A 14,554-nucleotide genomic window follows, 5' to 3' on the forward strand; every position below is an offset into this window, starting at 1 on the left:
TGAGAGATGAAGAGTTGGTCTAAGGATTGAATGCCATTGTCTAAATAGTACCTGGCGCAACAAGGAATGTACTTTATAGTGCAAGGACACTTGATAAATTTACAAAATTGGGAGATATAACCTTGGGCTGAAATCCTGGATTCAACCAAAATATGTACTGCAAACTTATCCCCAGAGCATGCGGTTTTCTTACTCTGCGTAGGCACGTAAGGAAGACGCTTCAGTGGAGCTGGAGTTTGGACAGGTCAGAGGTCAATTTAGGACCTTAAGGTTCTGAGCTAGCAAAAGCAGCAGTGGAAACCAGGGTCTTGCCAGCCATTTTGGGCTATGAACAGGTCTCTGTTGCCTAGTTGCTGAATTCTCTGCAATCAGTGGTAGAGGAAGGAAGGTGTATAGAAGATGGTGAGACCAATTGTGGGCCAGTGCATCCTGTTCAAGCATGCTGTCCAGCTCCACCAGAGAGAACCACAGTTGGCAATGTGTTTACTTGGCATCCATGAAGAGGTCCAGACTAAACACTGAACAGCATATGGTAAGGGAAAACCACTCAGCCATTCTAGCAGTATGTGGCCTCAACCCACTAGGTGGTCAGACAAAGGAAGATGTGGAATACTCTGTGCAGATAGTGCTGAGGAAGACCCCAATCTAGTGGGGTGGTATGGCAAGGGCAATCACTCAACCACCCTAGCAGCACTTAGCCACATGCTCTCTGGGGCTGTGGATTACTCTCTGAGGTAGAACTCTACCCAGCAGTGAGAATGAGTGGTAAGTGGTGCTTACTGAGCAACAGCACAGAGTAAGTTAATAGAGATACTTAGCAAACAGTGTGATGTGTGATAGTTAATAAGGCCAGCAATATAAACAAGCTATTTGCCAGCTAAATGCAAATACTGCCTCATATGTCATTTTGTGACTTTGCTTTGGTTACATTTGCTGACTGGAAAATAAACATTTCCTAAAAGCATATTTGTTAAAATCTTGGCATGCTCTGTTACTTGTTCTGGTACTTGTTGAAAGTTTTAATGCTATTTTAGGAGTGGGTACTGAATGGTCAGCCTTGCATGCTGATGATTTATAGGCCATGGTGAGGTTGCGGTTACTCTAATTAATCCTGATTAGCATCATTTTGGGTCGATGAGATGTGACATTTCAGTCAAGAAGTCTCAAGCAAACAGTAGCACAAGCAATTAGGGAGACAATCTGCTGCTCCTCTCCATCCAATTCATCTTTGTCAAATCCTTGAACAAACTCAGACGTAATTTACGCACATACACCATATGGCCAAAAGTTCGCGGACACCAGAACATCACACCCAAATGTGCTTTTTGCACATCCCATTCCAGATTTAGTCCCCCCTCCCTTTGCTGTTATGATAACCTCCATTCTTCTGGGAAAGCTTTCCACTAGATTTTGGAGCGTGACTGTGGGGATTTGTCCATTCAGGCACAAGAGCATTAGAGAGGTCAGGCACTTATGTCTGGTGAGGAGGCCTGGGGTGAAGTCGTTATTTCAATTGATCCCAAAGGTTTTCAGTGGGGTTGAGGTCAGGGCTCTGTGCAGGCCAGGGAAAACCATGTCTTCATTGACCTCACTTTGTCCACAAACTTTTGGCCATTTGATGTATATCAGTATCCATACTGTGCATAGATATATATATGAATTTAGCTTATGTTGCTGCACATCAAGTTTACGCCTGGGTCACACTACAAGATTAATATAATATTAACCCTGTGCTGAAAATGTAAGAGAGTAAGAGATCCCAGATATCCCCTAAAGACCCCTCCAGACTACAAGATTTGTCTTTTAAGACAATGCAATTATGGTCATGAATCATGAAGTCCTAACCAATGATCCCAGAACCTGTGAGCTTGCTGAATTTCCCATGAACAAATGTAACTTCAAATAAAAAAAGAAAAACATGGACAGTTTAGCTTGGCTTTTGTGCGTGATCAAGAGAGTACTTTCACATGAGGCAGTTGGTGTCCTCCCCACATGACCAGATGTAGAGTCATGAATGTTAAGCATGTTTAACTTTTAACTTTTTTTTTTTTTTTTCAAATTTCAAATCACAGTGGCCTGGATTGGATGATTAATAGATTTGAAAGGTTAAGACTGGCTTATATACACCCCATACCACAGGATAATCTGTTTGAAATGCCCCCATTAAAGTATACTCTTCTCCACTAACAGACACTTTATTTTCCTTGTGTTTATTTTTGTGTGTCACCAAAAGGTGGAAATGGGGACAGAACACTTTCTCCAAATAATAGTGCTCTTAGCTTGTGATTCAAGATATGGCTTGTTTAAAAAGAGAGGCTTGCAGCCTTAGTACCCGATAAGGAGAGACAGGGTCATTTGAGAACTGGCACCCAATGTAGAGCAGCATCTGTGAAATACGTGTTCACCACAGATGGAACATTACCAGGTTGTAAAGTCCCACCCCACTCGTGGAGTAACAGTGAGTTGCTTTCTAATGATCATAAGCATGCATGTAGCTCATCATTCCTTTACAGTGCTGTCAAAAGTTATCCCATAGATGTCAAATGAACAGATTTGGATGGTAGGTAAAATTATTGTCCCATCATCGTTATTTCAAAAGTATGCAGATGCTGTATTGTTTTAATCCCTGTATATGAATAAAAATAACAGCTGGCAAGAGTGTTTTATCAAATACTCATTCATGATGCAGTTTGGCAGCAGTACTATGCAACTTGTACTGGTGTCATCTAGACCTGTAGGTTGTATATATAGACTAACGTGTGTGCGTGCGTGTGTGTGTGTGTGTGTGTTATTTTCCAGCGCGTATATCAACAAAGCCAGTAACTCATCTGAGCAGGTCACGCTCATCGATTCAGCACTACATTCTCCAGAAGGCATAGCTGTGGATTGGGTCCATAATAACATCTACTGGACTGACTCCGGACACAAAACCATCTCCGTTGCCACTGCTGATGGCAGAAAGAGAAAAGTGTTGGTTGACAGTGAGCTGAGTGAACCAAGGGCGATTGCTCTTGATCCCAGACAAGGGTGAGAGCAGAGTGAAACTTTTTCCGTACATAAATCCTATTCACTGATGAAAACGTTATTAGTGCAGTATAGGTCGGTAAATGTGTCAAAAAAATTTTACTGAATTTCTCTTTTTCACCACTCGTATACAAATGGGTGACATATTAAAGCAAAAAACAATATAAGGCAACTTAGTAAGGTTTTGGGTCCCCACAAGCCACCAGAAGAGCTTCACTGTGCCTCAGCATAGATTCTGCAGATCTCTGGAACTATACTGGAGTGATGAACACCATTCTTCCAAAAGATATTCCCTCAGTTGGTGTTTTGATGATAGTGATATCATTCCACAGTCTCTCCTAGGTTTGAGATCTGGTGACTGTAATGGCCATAGCATATGATTAACATCATTTTCATCCTCATCAAATCATTTAGTGAGCCCTTGTGTCCTGTGGATTTGGGGCATGGTCATCCTGGAAGAGACCACACACACCATGATAGAAATGTTCATACTCAAATTCCTTTCAACACACTTGTCTCTGTAGTAAACAGTTATAGAAAAGAAATTATTTATAATCGCACTATCCGGTGTCTCTCAGATGAGGATGAGTTCCCTTTTGAGTCTGGTTCCTCTCAAGGTTTCTTCCTCATGTGATCTCAGGGAGTTTTTCCTTGCCACCATCACCTCTGGTTTGCTCACGTGGGATCAATTTAAAATTTATATCTGGATTTCTGTAAAGCTGTTTTGTGACAGTGCCCATTGTTAAAAGCACTAAATAAAATTGAATTGAATTGAAATGTTTCATCATAGTATGCTCTGGATCCAAACCATGCCAGCCTTACAATGCATAGCATAGCTAATGTTCACCCAGGCTTTAGAACTCTCAATCACTCCCTTTCTCCATTATGATGTCTCTATCCATCCCCCCGAGCCTCTTTCGACCAAATTATTGAAGTACAGCAAATGGATGCTAATGAGCCCTAGAGAGCATGTCTACATGAGAACTGATTGCTGCCTGTGGACAAAGTGCCTACCTTGTTGGCCCTCCTTGTACTTTTACAGAGAATATAACTATATTTATAGTGCTCTAGCCTTTCAGCAGTTCTAGTTTCTGACCTCTTGATTTTTTTTTCTTTCTTTCTTGAGGGACTCTTTCAATCCAGACATGGAACTAAGATCCAATTCAATTCAGTTCAATTTTTATTTGTATAGCGCTTTTAACAGTGGACATTGTCACAAAGCAGCTTTATAGAAATATATAAATTCCTGATATAAATTTTAAATTTATAAATTGATCCCTAATGAGCAAGCCAGAAGTGAAGGTGGCAAGGATAAACTCCTTGAGACGAAATGAGGAAGAAACCTTGAGAGGAACCAGACTCAAAAGGGAACCAATCCTCATCTGGATGACATCAGATAGTGTGATTATAAATAATTCCTTTCTATAACTGTGTGCTGTGTAGTCAAAAAGTGCAATTGGAAATGTGTAACTGGGAAATTCATTATAGTTTTCACATGAAGTCTATTTTGAAGCTGTTCACTGATCACTTGAATGCAGAACTATTCATGGCAATTGTAGTCCTAAGCCATCATATCAAAACTGTTCGTATTAATTGAAGACCAAAGCCATCTTCATAGTTTCTAAGTGTATCTTTAGGCTGTCCATATGGGACCATCCTCAGCAGCAGTGAGGATGTTTTAAAACCTCAGCAACCCTGCTGTGCCTGACTTATACCACAGTGTCAGTGCTGAGAACAAGCTATCACCCAAATAATACCTAGTCAGCAGTGGTCCTTTTTCTGTTTCTCATTGATGGACATGGTAGAGTGGGTTGACAAGTTGTATGTTGCAAAAAATGGGCTATGCCTTGTCCCAAATAGTGCACATTCAGTCAGCATTTTGACCACAGTGTGTCACATTTCTCTATTTGGTGTTCAAAAGGGTACTTGCAAGTGCACAGTGGATAAATTAGTTATGATCGGATGATGAAATATCACTGATGAAAAGATAGTGATGGAGAAAAAGATTATCATTTACATTTCAGCATCTATAAAGAGTTTTTCCTGATGTTAATATGCAGCTGGTTATTGCATAACTGATTGTTACAAAGTGCTGACACTGGAGACTCCTTCCATAAATAAATTTCTTCTAATAGAAAGCTTCACCTTGTGAGCAATTCTACATTTTCTTTGTTAAATAATAACACATTTTTAAAATCTGTTTATGTGGAGTGTCCTGATACTAGTCCTTGTGTAATTGTTACTATAGAAACGGTAACATATTAGAATGAGTGCATTAATATAAGCCTGTGATTTTTACGTGCAGCCAGAATTTTTGACACAGCTGCTCTTATGGAATATTTATTGAAACTTTTTACCAGCATTCATCAGAATTGAGCATTCATCAGTGTTGTGGTATGAAATATATTTAACCTGACCCTTTTCTAGATTTAAGCAGATTTGTTATTACTTTTGAAAAAAATAAAACTTCTTATGGAAACATCAGATGCCTGATATGATAAAATGTTGAGTAGTAATCTTGAGAGCGTTCTTTACAAAGGTAAGTGAATGACTTATAAAAACCATAGTCTCATAAGGGGGTAGGTCAGATTCTACAAGCTGCATGAGCTGAAGCTATATCGTGCATTAAATTCGTGAGGTGTTTTATAGACCTGTTCACAGAACATTTATTTTTACAGTTCCAGCATATATAATTTACAGGATAATCAGCAACAATTGACTTTTTGCTGAACGTAACTGCCAATAAATATAATTGGCCAATACCAACTTTGAGAGGTAAAAACATGATGATTATACTTTCTTCCTTGTATTTTTTGACTTTTCTCATCAGGTTCATGTACTGGTCAGACTGGGGCATGCAGGCGAAAATTGAGAAGGCTGGGCTGAATGGTGTGGACCGCCAAGTGCTGGTCTCCGAGCAGATTGAATGGCCTAATGGGATTACTTTAGGTAAAAAGGTGCTGGTGCATGAACAAGCTGAACTTTGTCTTCATTTTTATTTCTCAGACATGCAGTTAATGTAAGTGAATTGAAATTCTGACAAATACCTGGAGACACAGTGATAAAAGGAAGATGAGAAGTAAAACAAGACATGAAACATTAAAAAGGGATTGTTTTTGTTTTTGTTAATCCCTTTCTTAACATATTATGCTTTGCTGCAATGTCTATTTTTAAGAAAGAGAGAGAGACATGAATGCAAAGAGTGAGGAGAAAAACAATAACTGACACAAAGCCTGAGATGCAAGAGTGACGAAGAAAGGGATGTTAACAATTGAGAGCAGGATTGAAGCTTCTCAGCCCGGCACTTTTCTTGTCACTTTTTCCCACCAGTTTAGGCTAAACCAAATGCAATTACATAAACAATATCTATCAATATTTTCAGCAGTTTTCAGACTACTTAATGGCTGGTATACAGTTTACAGGCCAATTTTGCTTATGCCTGAAATTCTGCATCGTAAAAGAATTCTTTGGTCATGAGTTGAAATTAGTTTACAATGTATAATGTGAGCAGCTCACTAAACCACAGCTGATTTAGTGCCACTGTGACCAAAAACTTTCAACAGCTCAATCAGAGGTTGAGTGCTGCCATGACGCTCGTCTAAAAGCCACCAATAGGAAGACGAAACAGGATGACGTGAGACTCACAGGACAGCTGCAAATACCGTAGTGGCAATGGTGAAATAAAATATGCTAATGGACAGAATAATATGTCCTTATTACCTCAGGCTGACTTTGAAGAACGTATGTGTTTATGCAACTCCATTTTCTGCATGATCCCTCATCACAGTGATTTAAGATGTAAGCAGAAAATTTTTTTAATTGTAGGTCATTTTTTTTAATTGCAAGTCTATCTTTAGAGGATCTTCATGGTATAATCTGACATGGAGAACATATCAGGGATTCTGTTGTAGAATTCAGTAATACTTTAAAATTCTGCTGTAATTGCAGAGTCCAAAAAAGCAAGAGACAGTGAAATATATTGCAGTGTGTGGCTTTAAGTGGTGCAGTGTATGTAGAAAAAAATTTATTAAGGAAAATTAGATAGAAGTTCTTTTGTCTTGTTTCATTGCATGTGCATGTGTGTGTAGTTTTTTCACTTGCCATTTGGTCTGCCATAACTTAATGATCGTAATATATCACCCGGAGCATTTCAACACTTTGGTATTAGAATGAATTTCTGCCTTTATCAGGATCTGAATTGAATGTATCCGTAACACCGGCTGAATTTTGTCAGCAGATTTGTCCAGCAGACGTCTGTACTGGGTAGACTCCAAACTCCACCTCATCTCCAGCGTGGACCTGAACGGAGATAATCGCAGGATTCTGCTCTCGTCTACAGAGCACCTGGGCCATCCGTTCGCCCTCACGCTGTTCGAGGTAAGCCGTGTACTTTCATAGCAAAATCATTATACACACCGGATCAGTATGTACCGTTTCTTTCTTTCTTTCTTTCTTTCTTTCTTTCTGATTTTGTAATTCACATTTCTTTCTTTCTCTTTCTTTATTTTCGTTCTATTTGTGTCTTTTTTCTGTTTTGTTTTCTTTCCTTGCTATTCTTACTATTACGTGTTTCTTTCTTTTCTGTTTACCATTTTAGTTCTTTCTTTCATTTTCTGATTTTTCTGTTTTATTTATTTATTACTTTTTTGGTCCTGTTTGTGTCTTTTTCAGTTTTTTAGTTTTCTTTACATTTTTTATTATATATATATATATATATATATATATATATATATATATATATATATATATATTTCTTTTTATTCAGTGTTTCTTTCTTTCTTTCATTCTTTATCTATTTATTTATTGTTTTTTTCTTTTTTCCATTTTCTGTTTTTTGTAATTCCTTTTTATTTGTTTGTTTTATGAATTTGTTTAATTAATTTATTTATCTTTCATAATTTATTTTTCTTTCTTTCTCTTTTTGTCATTCTTTTATTTTGTCATTCTTTTATTACTTTTGATTGTATCATTCATTTATTACTTTCTTTTTTCCATTTTCTGTTTTTTTCTGGGTTGTTTTAATTCCATTTTATTTGTTTGTTTTATGAAATGGTTTTAATTATTTCTTTATTTTTATATTATTTATTTCTTTTTTCTGTTTTTTTGTCATTCTTTTTTATCATTCTTTTTTGTTGTAATATTTCTGTTGTTTTCTGATGAGAGAATGCTTGTGTATGCCAGACGCTCATATTACACACCACTCCTACAGGTGTCTTTAGTTGATGATCAGTTTTATCACACAAGCTGGTGAGTGCCACTGAAAGCTATGCAGACATATTAAGAGATAGATGGAATATATCTTTTTGTGTGCCAGTCTTTCAGTTGAAATGTTATAAGCTGCGGAATGTTCTGTTTTCAGTACAGTTGGTAACAGGGATGTGGACCTGTAGCTCTTTCGGATGAAGCTGAGCTGCACGTGTTTTACAGGCATGGAGATTATTGAGGCTGACACACTCACTACTGAGGCACACACAGCACAGTTACTGTATCTCTGAGATATAACCATGGCAGATATGTGAGACAGACTGTAAGTGGAACAGAAGAAAAGTGTGAAAATGTACCCTTAGGGTTGAAGCATTGAAGGAATAGTGTATATGATATAAGGGATTTAATCTGTACCTTTCCAGAGGGAAGGTTTGCTAGTTTTGTTACCATTTCTTACTTCTTATTGTAGCTTCAGTAAATGAAGATCAAATACAAAACACCCGCATAGACACACACACACACACACACACACACACACCCCTGCTGTGGTTAGAAGTGTTGCTCACTGGGAGAGTAGATAAATGGCCCAAGTTTGCTGGCAGTAGCTAAAAACACAAACCGAATTAAAAATCCTTCACAAGCAGGCAACTCTAGAAGAGCCGTGAGGAAGGCAGCAGCTCCAAACCATACATCAGCTTCTGCCTCCTACAGGCCAGTCAATGAGCTAACTCAACACACCCAGGAGCCAAACCCCACAAAGAGGAAACAATGGCTTTCTCTCTCTTTCTTTAACTTTTGTCCTGTGTATTTGAGAAATGAGGTGCCAGGCTGCTGCACAACTCTCCAGGCTGCTTCTAAACTACTGCTAAACTTCTCCACTTCCCTGTGGAAGTTCTCCAGCAGTTCCATCATGGTTTCTTGCTTCTGATTCCTTCTGTAGCTGTATGCAGATGAAACCAAGGAGGAGAAAGCCTTCACTGATTCCACAAAAATGCACTGCTTTGCTTTTTCCACATATTTAGGTTTTATTTATTTATTTATTTATTTATTTATTTGATTTTTTTTATTGCGTTTCTCTGCTACTTTGTCGTGTTTGTGTCTTTTTCAGTTTGATCGCTTTATATTTTCTATTATATACATATTTCTTTTTTGGCCAGTTTTTGTATATTTATTTATTTATTCATTCATTCATTCATTCATTCATTTATTACTATTTATCTTTTTTCCATTTTCTGTTTTTTTTCTGGGTTTGTTGCAATTCCTTTTTATTTGTTTGTTTGAACACCATGAAATGGTTTTAATTATTTCTTTATTTTTCTATTATATATTTATCTTTCTTTCTTTCATTTTTCTGTTTTTTTTTTGGGGGTGGGGGTTGTTTGTTTGTTTTTGGGTTTTTTTTGGTTGCTTTTTGTAATTCTTTTTCTTTGTCATATTTCTGTTGTTTTCTGCTGAGAGAATGCTTGTGTATGCCAGACGCTCATATTGTACACCACTCCTACAGGAGGGCTTCAGTTGATGATTAGTTTTATTACCCAAGCTGGTGAGTGCCGGTGCAAGCTGTGGCATTCCACATATGGAATGTTTTGTATTTTGTAGCAACAGAGGTAAAATATTTTTGGTAGTTTTTAATTATGAGCTTTAGCAACATGAGGCGAGAAATTCATTTGAATAACTCACTGTGATTGGCACATGACATGGTGCCTACTTCCAAAACCACATACTATTATTCAATACAGTAGGGTACTTCACTGTTTTTAATAATTTAGCGTGCTGTTTTGGATGATACACAAAAGCTCTTTTAGTTCTCAAACGTTCATTTAATTAGCATGAGCAATAACATGAACTCAAAATGATGAATGAAAAGTGGCTAAAGACCAGAATCGTTCCTACTACGAAGAGCTGAACAAATTCCCTCAATTGTTCCTCAAACACCGAACTCTGTGGGTAAAGTTTTTATTTCCTCCCAATTCCCAAATTGCTTCTGACATCTGAAAAGGCAACAGGTTACAAAAGTTTGCTTTAAAAACGATGTTGGCTTGTAGTGAGGTTAACAAGATGATTAGCCTGTTAATGAGCATTAAGGAACATTAATAGAGTCAGGGTGGTACTGAAGCCTATTCCAGAAACGTTGCGCAAGACATGGATACACCCTTGATGGCGTGTAGCATGCACACACACTGACACACTCTTACACACCTAGGAGTAGCCATTCCACCTACTAGCATATTTTTGGGAGGTGGGAGGGAAAACCGGAGAACCCGGAGGACACGGACAAAGGAAGAACATATGCAACTCCACACATACAGTAACCCAAGTTCAGGATTGAACTAGAGACCCCGTGAGTATGTGGCATAAATGCTACTCACAGTCAACAAATCCAAATGAGTTGCTAGTAAGTTAGCTAGCTCGACAGCTATTACTAGTAAAAAACAGAAAAATAAAAGGCAGTTCCTCACTGGAATGATATTAGCTACCAGATTGATGACATACTGTGCCACCTTTTTTTGAATAATTTATAATTGTATTGTGAGTTATGTTAAAGTTATGGCTGAACACTGCTAAAAGTATAGCTTTCTCTGTTTTGCAAAATGAAGAACCTGTGCTTTAGAGGTCAGTACAGCCAAATCAGTTGTGCTATTGGTCAATGCTGCAAATTCCCATGTCACATTTTACCAAAGTTTAATGCAGTGTAATGTTCTGCTAGTGTGATTATAGATAAGGACATCTCGAACATGGTAAAGAACTTATAATTAATAAAGGACCTATGGAACTGATTTTAAGGTATAAACTTTATACAAGGGAAAGATCTGAAAGACCTAATTCCTGCAATGACACTGCAAGTTTTTAATTGCAAACTTGCTTTACTAGAAAAGGGTACTCCACCAGTCATGAGGAGCATGAGAGTGTAATTTTCCTCTCAGTGGCAGAGCAGGACGGCATTTCAAAAGAGCACTGCCTGAGTTCTTCTCATCCAGCACTAAGTGAGGATCTGCTGAAGCTCTGCAGGGAGCCACAGGGCTGACCTTTCCAAACACGATGCTTAAAACTAGCAGCCTGCGTGTGAGGTATTCGTTTTTATCTGTACTCACCTACTTTCAAATCTGTTAAACCAAAATGGTGTGAGCATCTGGTAGTCATAGCAACCAACCCATCTGTGTCCATGGCTTTGTGGTATTGCTGGAAAGGCTGAAATGGTTTCTTAGAAGTGAAGGTGAGACAGAGAGATAGAAGGATAGCAGAGGAGGTGTTGTTTCTCAAAGTGTGTGTGTTGGCAGGCCCTTGTAGATGCCAGAGATAGCGGTGTTAGCTTTAATTAGGCTGATGAAAAACCTGCATTATCCAAAAGATCTGATAAGTCTTTCATTGTCTTTCTATCTCATATTTTCACCATCTCTCATTCCTCATTCTCTCATTATGCCCATTTGTATCTTTTGTAATGTACTTTTGAAGAAGAAGAAGTCTTTAATTGTCACATAGATATTATAGCACAGGGAAATTCTTTTCTTCACATATCCCAGCTTGTTAGGAAGCTGGGGTCAGAGTACAGGGTCAGCCATGATACGGCACCCCTGGAGCAGAGAGGGTTAAGGTCCTTGCTCAAGGTCTAAAGTGTTGCCCGTATTCTCCACGCAACACTTTAGGGGCAGTGGTGGCTCAGCGGTTTAAGCTCTGGGTTACTGATCAGAAGGTCGAGGATTCAAGCCCCAGCACTACCAAGCTGCCACTGTTGAGCCCTTGAGGATCAAAGTGATGCTTATAATGACTAATATACATTATAGTGACACTGATATACTGAAAATGCAGAGTAACACTCTGGGAGCTGATAAACAGTCTCAATTTCATCACCACTTTCCTGAAGAGCAGCATGATGTTTTTTCTTAGGAAATTCCTAATGAGTAATGAGCTGATAGTAACAAAGATCTGTATTCAGAGTCAGCCACTTAAATTCAAAAGTTATGTCAGTGTTTATGCAATGAAAGTTCTCTATATTCAGAGTTGGCTTATGTAGGTACTTAAGTTGATTTTTTTTTTTAAGTGACCCATTGAGCATTCAACTAAACATCTAATAGGAGTTCAATATATTGCAAATACACTGCTGCTTGAATAGTCCTTGCCTTAATTATATCAGATTAATCACTGCAAATTTAACAACACAGCTTCCACCCTTATTATTCAGATGATTATAAAATAGAACTTGATCCAGCACAGTCTATTATTTTGCACAGTGAACTAGAAGTACAGAAAGAAATTTAGACAAGTGTGAATAACTCGGTATCTACTGTTGTAGTTGTAGCAAGTGACTGGAGTGATAGTAGTGATGTTTCCATGGCTTTTAGGAACTTCACTGAGTTCCTGGCACAGGTATAGCCTACAGACATGTTATGGTCATGTGACCTACTAAGCTGCAGCCAGGAGCACTACAACAAGTGGTCATAATGAAGGTCAAAACAATCCATCAATACTATGTAGAAGGCAGAAAAGTGATTCATAAATCCTGGCATTGGTAATGAGGAGTAGACATTCTGTTTCTAGTAGTTTCTTGGGCCAAAAAACATGAATTGTAAGATTATTTGAATGGTCTAAAATTCAGCTGTTGGTTTTTCCTGCTTGTCCAGCACTAAGTATTTTTTTCTGCAGGACCGAGTATATTGGACAGATCTGGAGGATGAGGCTATCTACAGTGTGAACCAGCTAACAGGCCACGATATATCCATGCTGGCGCAGCACCTGAACAGCCCGCTGGACGTGGTGGTGTTCCATGAGCTCCGGCAGCCCAAAGGTCAGACGCAAAACTCAGCAACCAAACCAATAAACAATGATCATTAACATTCAGAACTGACTCATTTAGTTTCCCTGTCCTGTGTTCTTCATTTATGCTACCTTTAAACATTTTGAAAGAAACCCATTTTAGGGTTACAGATTTACAGGATAGAGTGAGACAGAAAGAGAAAAACATTTGCAGCCTTCTCACTTTGATAAATGAATGGTAGTGTTAAAAGATAAATAACTGTTTTAAAAGTACTGGAGGTGCTAACAAAAGCTGGAAAACGCACTTAAGCTAAGTGAAGAAGTGTGAACGAATGGAGATGTGATTTGGCTCAGCGTATTTCCTGGAGAACAGGGTGTAATATTCACAGAAGGGAACCCTCATGAGGCGCTGTGTGACAGTAGCTTTAGTGAAATATTACTCAATAAGAAAGCACACAGTGCTCAGAGCTGAGGGAGCTTGGCTCGGAAATAAGATCATCCTTAAATTCCTTTTCTTCTCTTGGGAGCAATGGGGGAGTTGCTGTGAAGTACACTGAATTTCAGTCCTTTTAGGTTTCCACTGTCTCCCTGGTCCTTTCATCATTATTCTCTTTATTTCACACTTTTAAGTTACACTAACTATACTTTTGACTTTTTATTAATATTATTTTCATCTTTTATTTTGGTTTGGTTTTTCATTTTGGTGTGATTTTGTTGATTCCTATTAGTTTTTATTTTAGGATTTTTTTTGTTGTTAATTTATTGAACTTTAGTAAGCTCTTTATCCTGGTCAGGGTTGTAGTGGATCCCAGCCATTTCGGGAAGACCGGGAGTGAAGCGGGAATGCAGCCTGGATGGAATGCCAGTCCATTGCAGTGCACTACTAAGCTTTAAATTTAGTTTTTTAACTGAAGCCCTTAAAAAATTACTTACACAAAACTGTAACTTTCACACAAAATCACTTACAGTGAGACTATAATAAATATAATAAAGTATAAATATAATAAAAATCTGTTTTAAAAAAGTTTGCTTTTAATAAAAAATAAAAAGTCTGTTTATATGTAAAATTTCCAGTTTTTACAAATCCAGTTTCCATTTTTTACAATTCCAATTTCAAGTTTTTCCATTTGATTCAAGGTAGGCTCAAAGTCATTCTTTTTTTCTCAGATATCCGATCCAACATTTTTATCTGATATCAGCTCGAAACCAAGCCTGGGTATCGGATTGGTGCCATCTCTAAGTAGTTTATGTTTTAGTGTTAGTCACGGGAACAGTTTGAAAGTTGTGGAGCTGTTTTTGTATCTACACTATGTAGTATGTTTTTTTTTTTTTTTGTATAAATTTGATAAATTCAAATGGAAAATGGAAATTATTTTGGCTGCATTTAAAGGCAACATTTCTCATTTTTATTTTGTTATATTTTTAATGAATTGTAGTTTGTGATTTATTAACTTATTGTAGTTTTAGTTTTTATGCCACTAGATGGTGGAGGCATTATGTTTTTGGCTTGTCCATGCATCCATCTGTCCATACATCTATCTGAGATTCTCATTAATGTGATATCTCAAGAATG

At 37.8% G+C, this 14,554-nt stretch overlaps 1 protein-coding gene across 8 annotated transcripts in view; it reads left to right on the forward strand.

The window, feature by feature from the left end:
* Positions 1-14,554, forward strand: part of lrp8 (low density lipoprotein receptor-related protein 8, apolipoprotein e receptor) — a 179,182-nt gene that overhangs the window by 146,740 nt on the left and 17,888 nt on the right. For all 8 annotated transcript variants that reach the window (XM_026933516.3, XM_053242292.1, XM_026933514.3 and 5 more), the window contains 4 exons: positions 2,800-3,027; positions 5,855-5,973; positions 7,262-7,401; positions 12,871-13,012. In XM_026933516.3, coding sequence (XP_026789317.3) covers positions 2,800-3,027; positions 5,855-5,973; positions 7,262-7,401; positions 12,871-13,012 — 629 coding nt within the window. The remainder of the gene's footprint in view (positions 1-2,799; positions 3,028-5,854; positions 5,974-7,261; positions 7,402-12,870; positions 13,013-14,554) is intronic.

Source organism: Pangasianodon hypophthalmus, chromosome 2 (genome assembly GCF_027358585.1).
Source record: "Pangasianodon hypophthalmus isolate fPanHyp1 chromosome 2, fPanHyp1.pri, whole genome shotgun sequence".
Lineage (NCBI taxonomy): Eukaryota > Metazoa > Chordata > Actinopteri > Siluriformes > Pangasiidae > Pangasianodon > Pangasianodon hypophthalmus.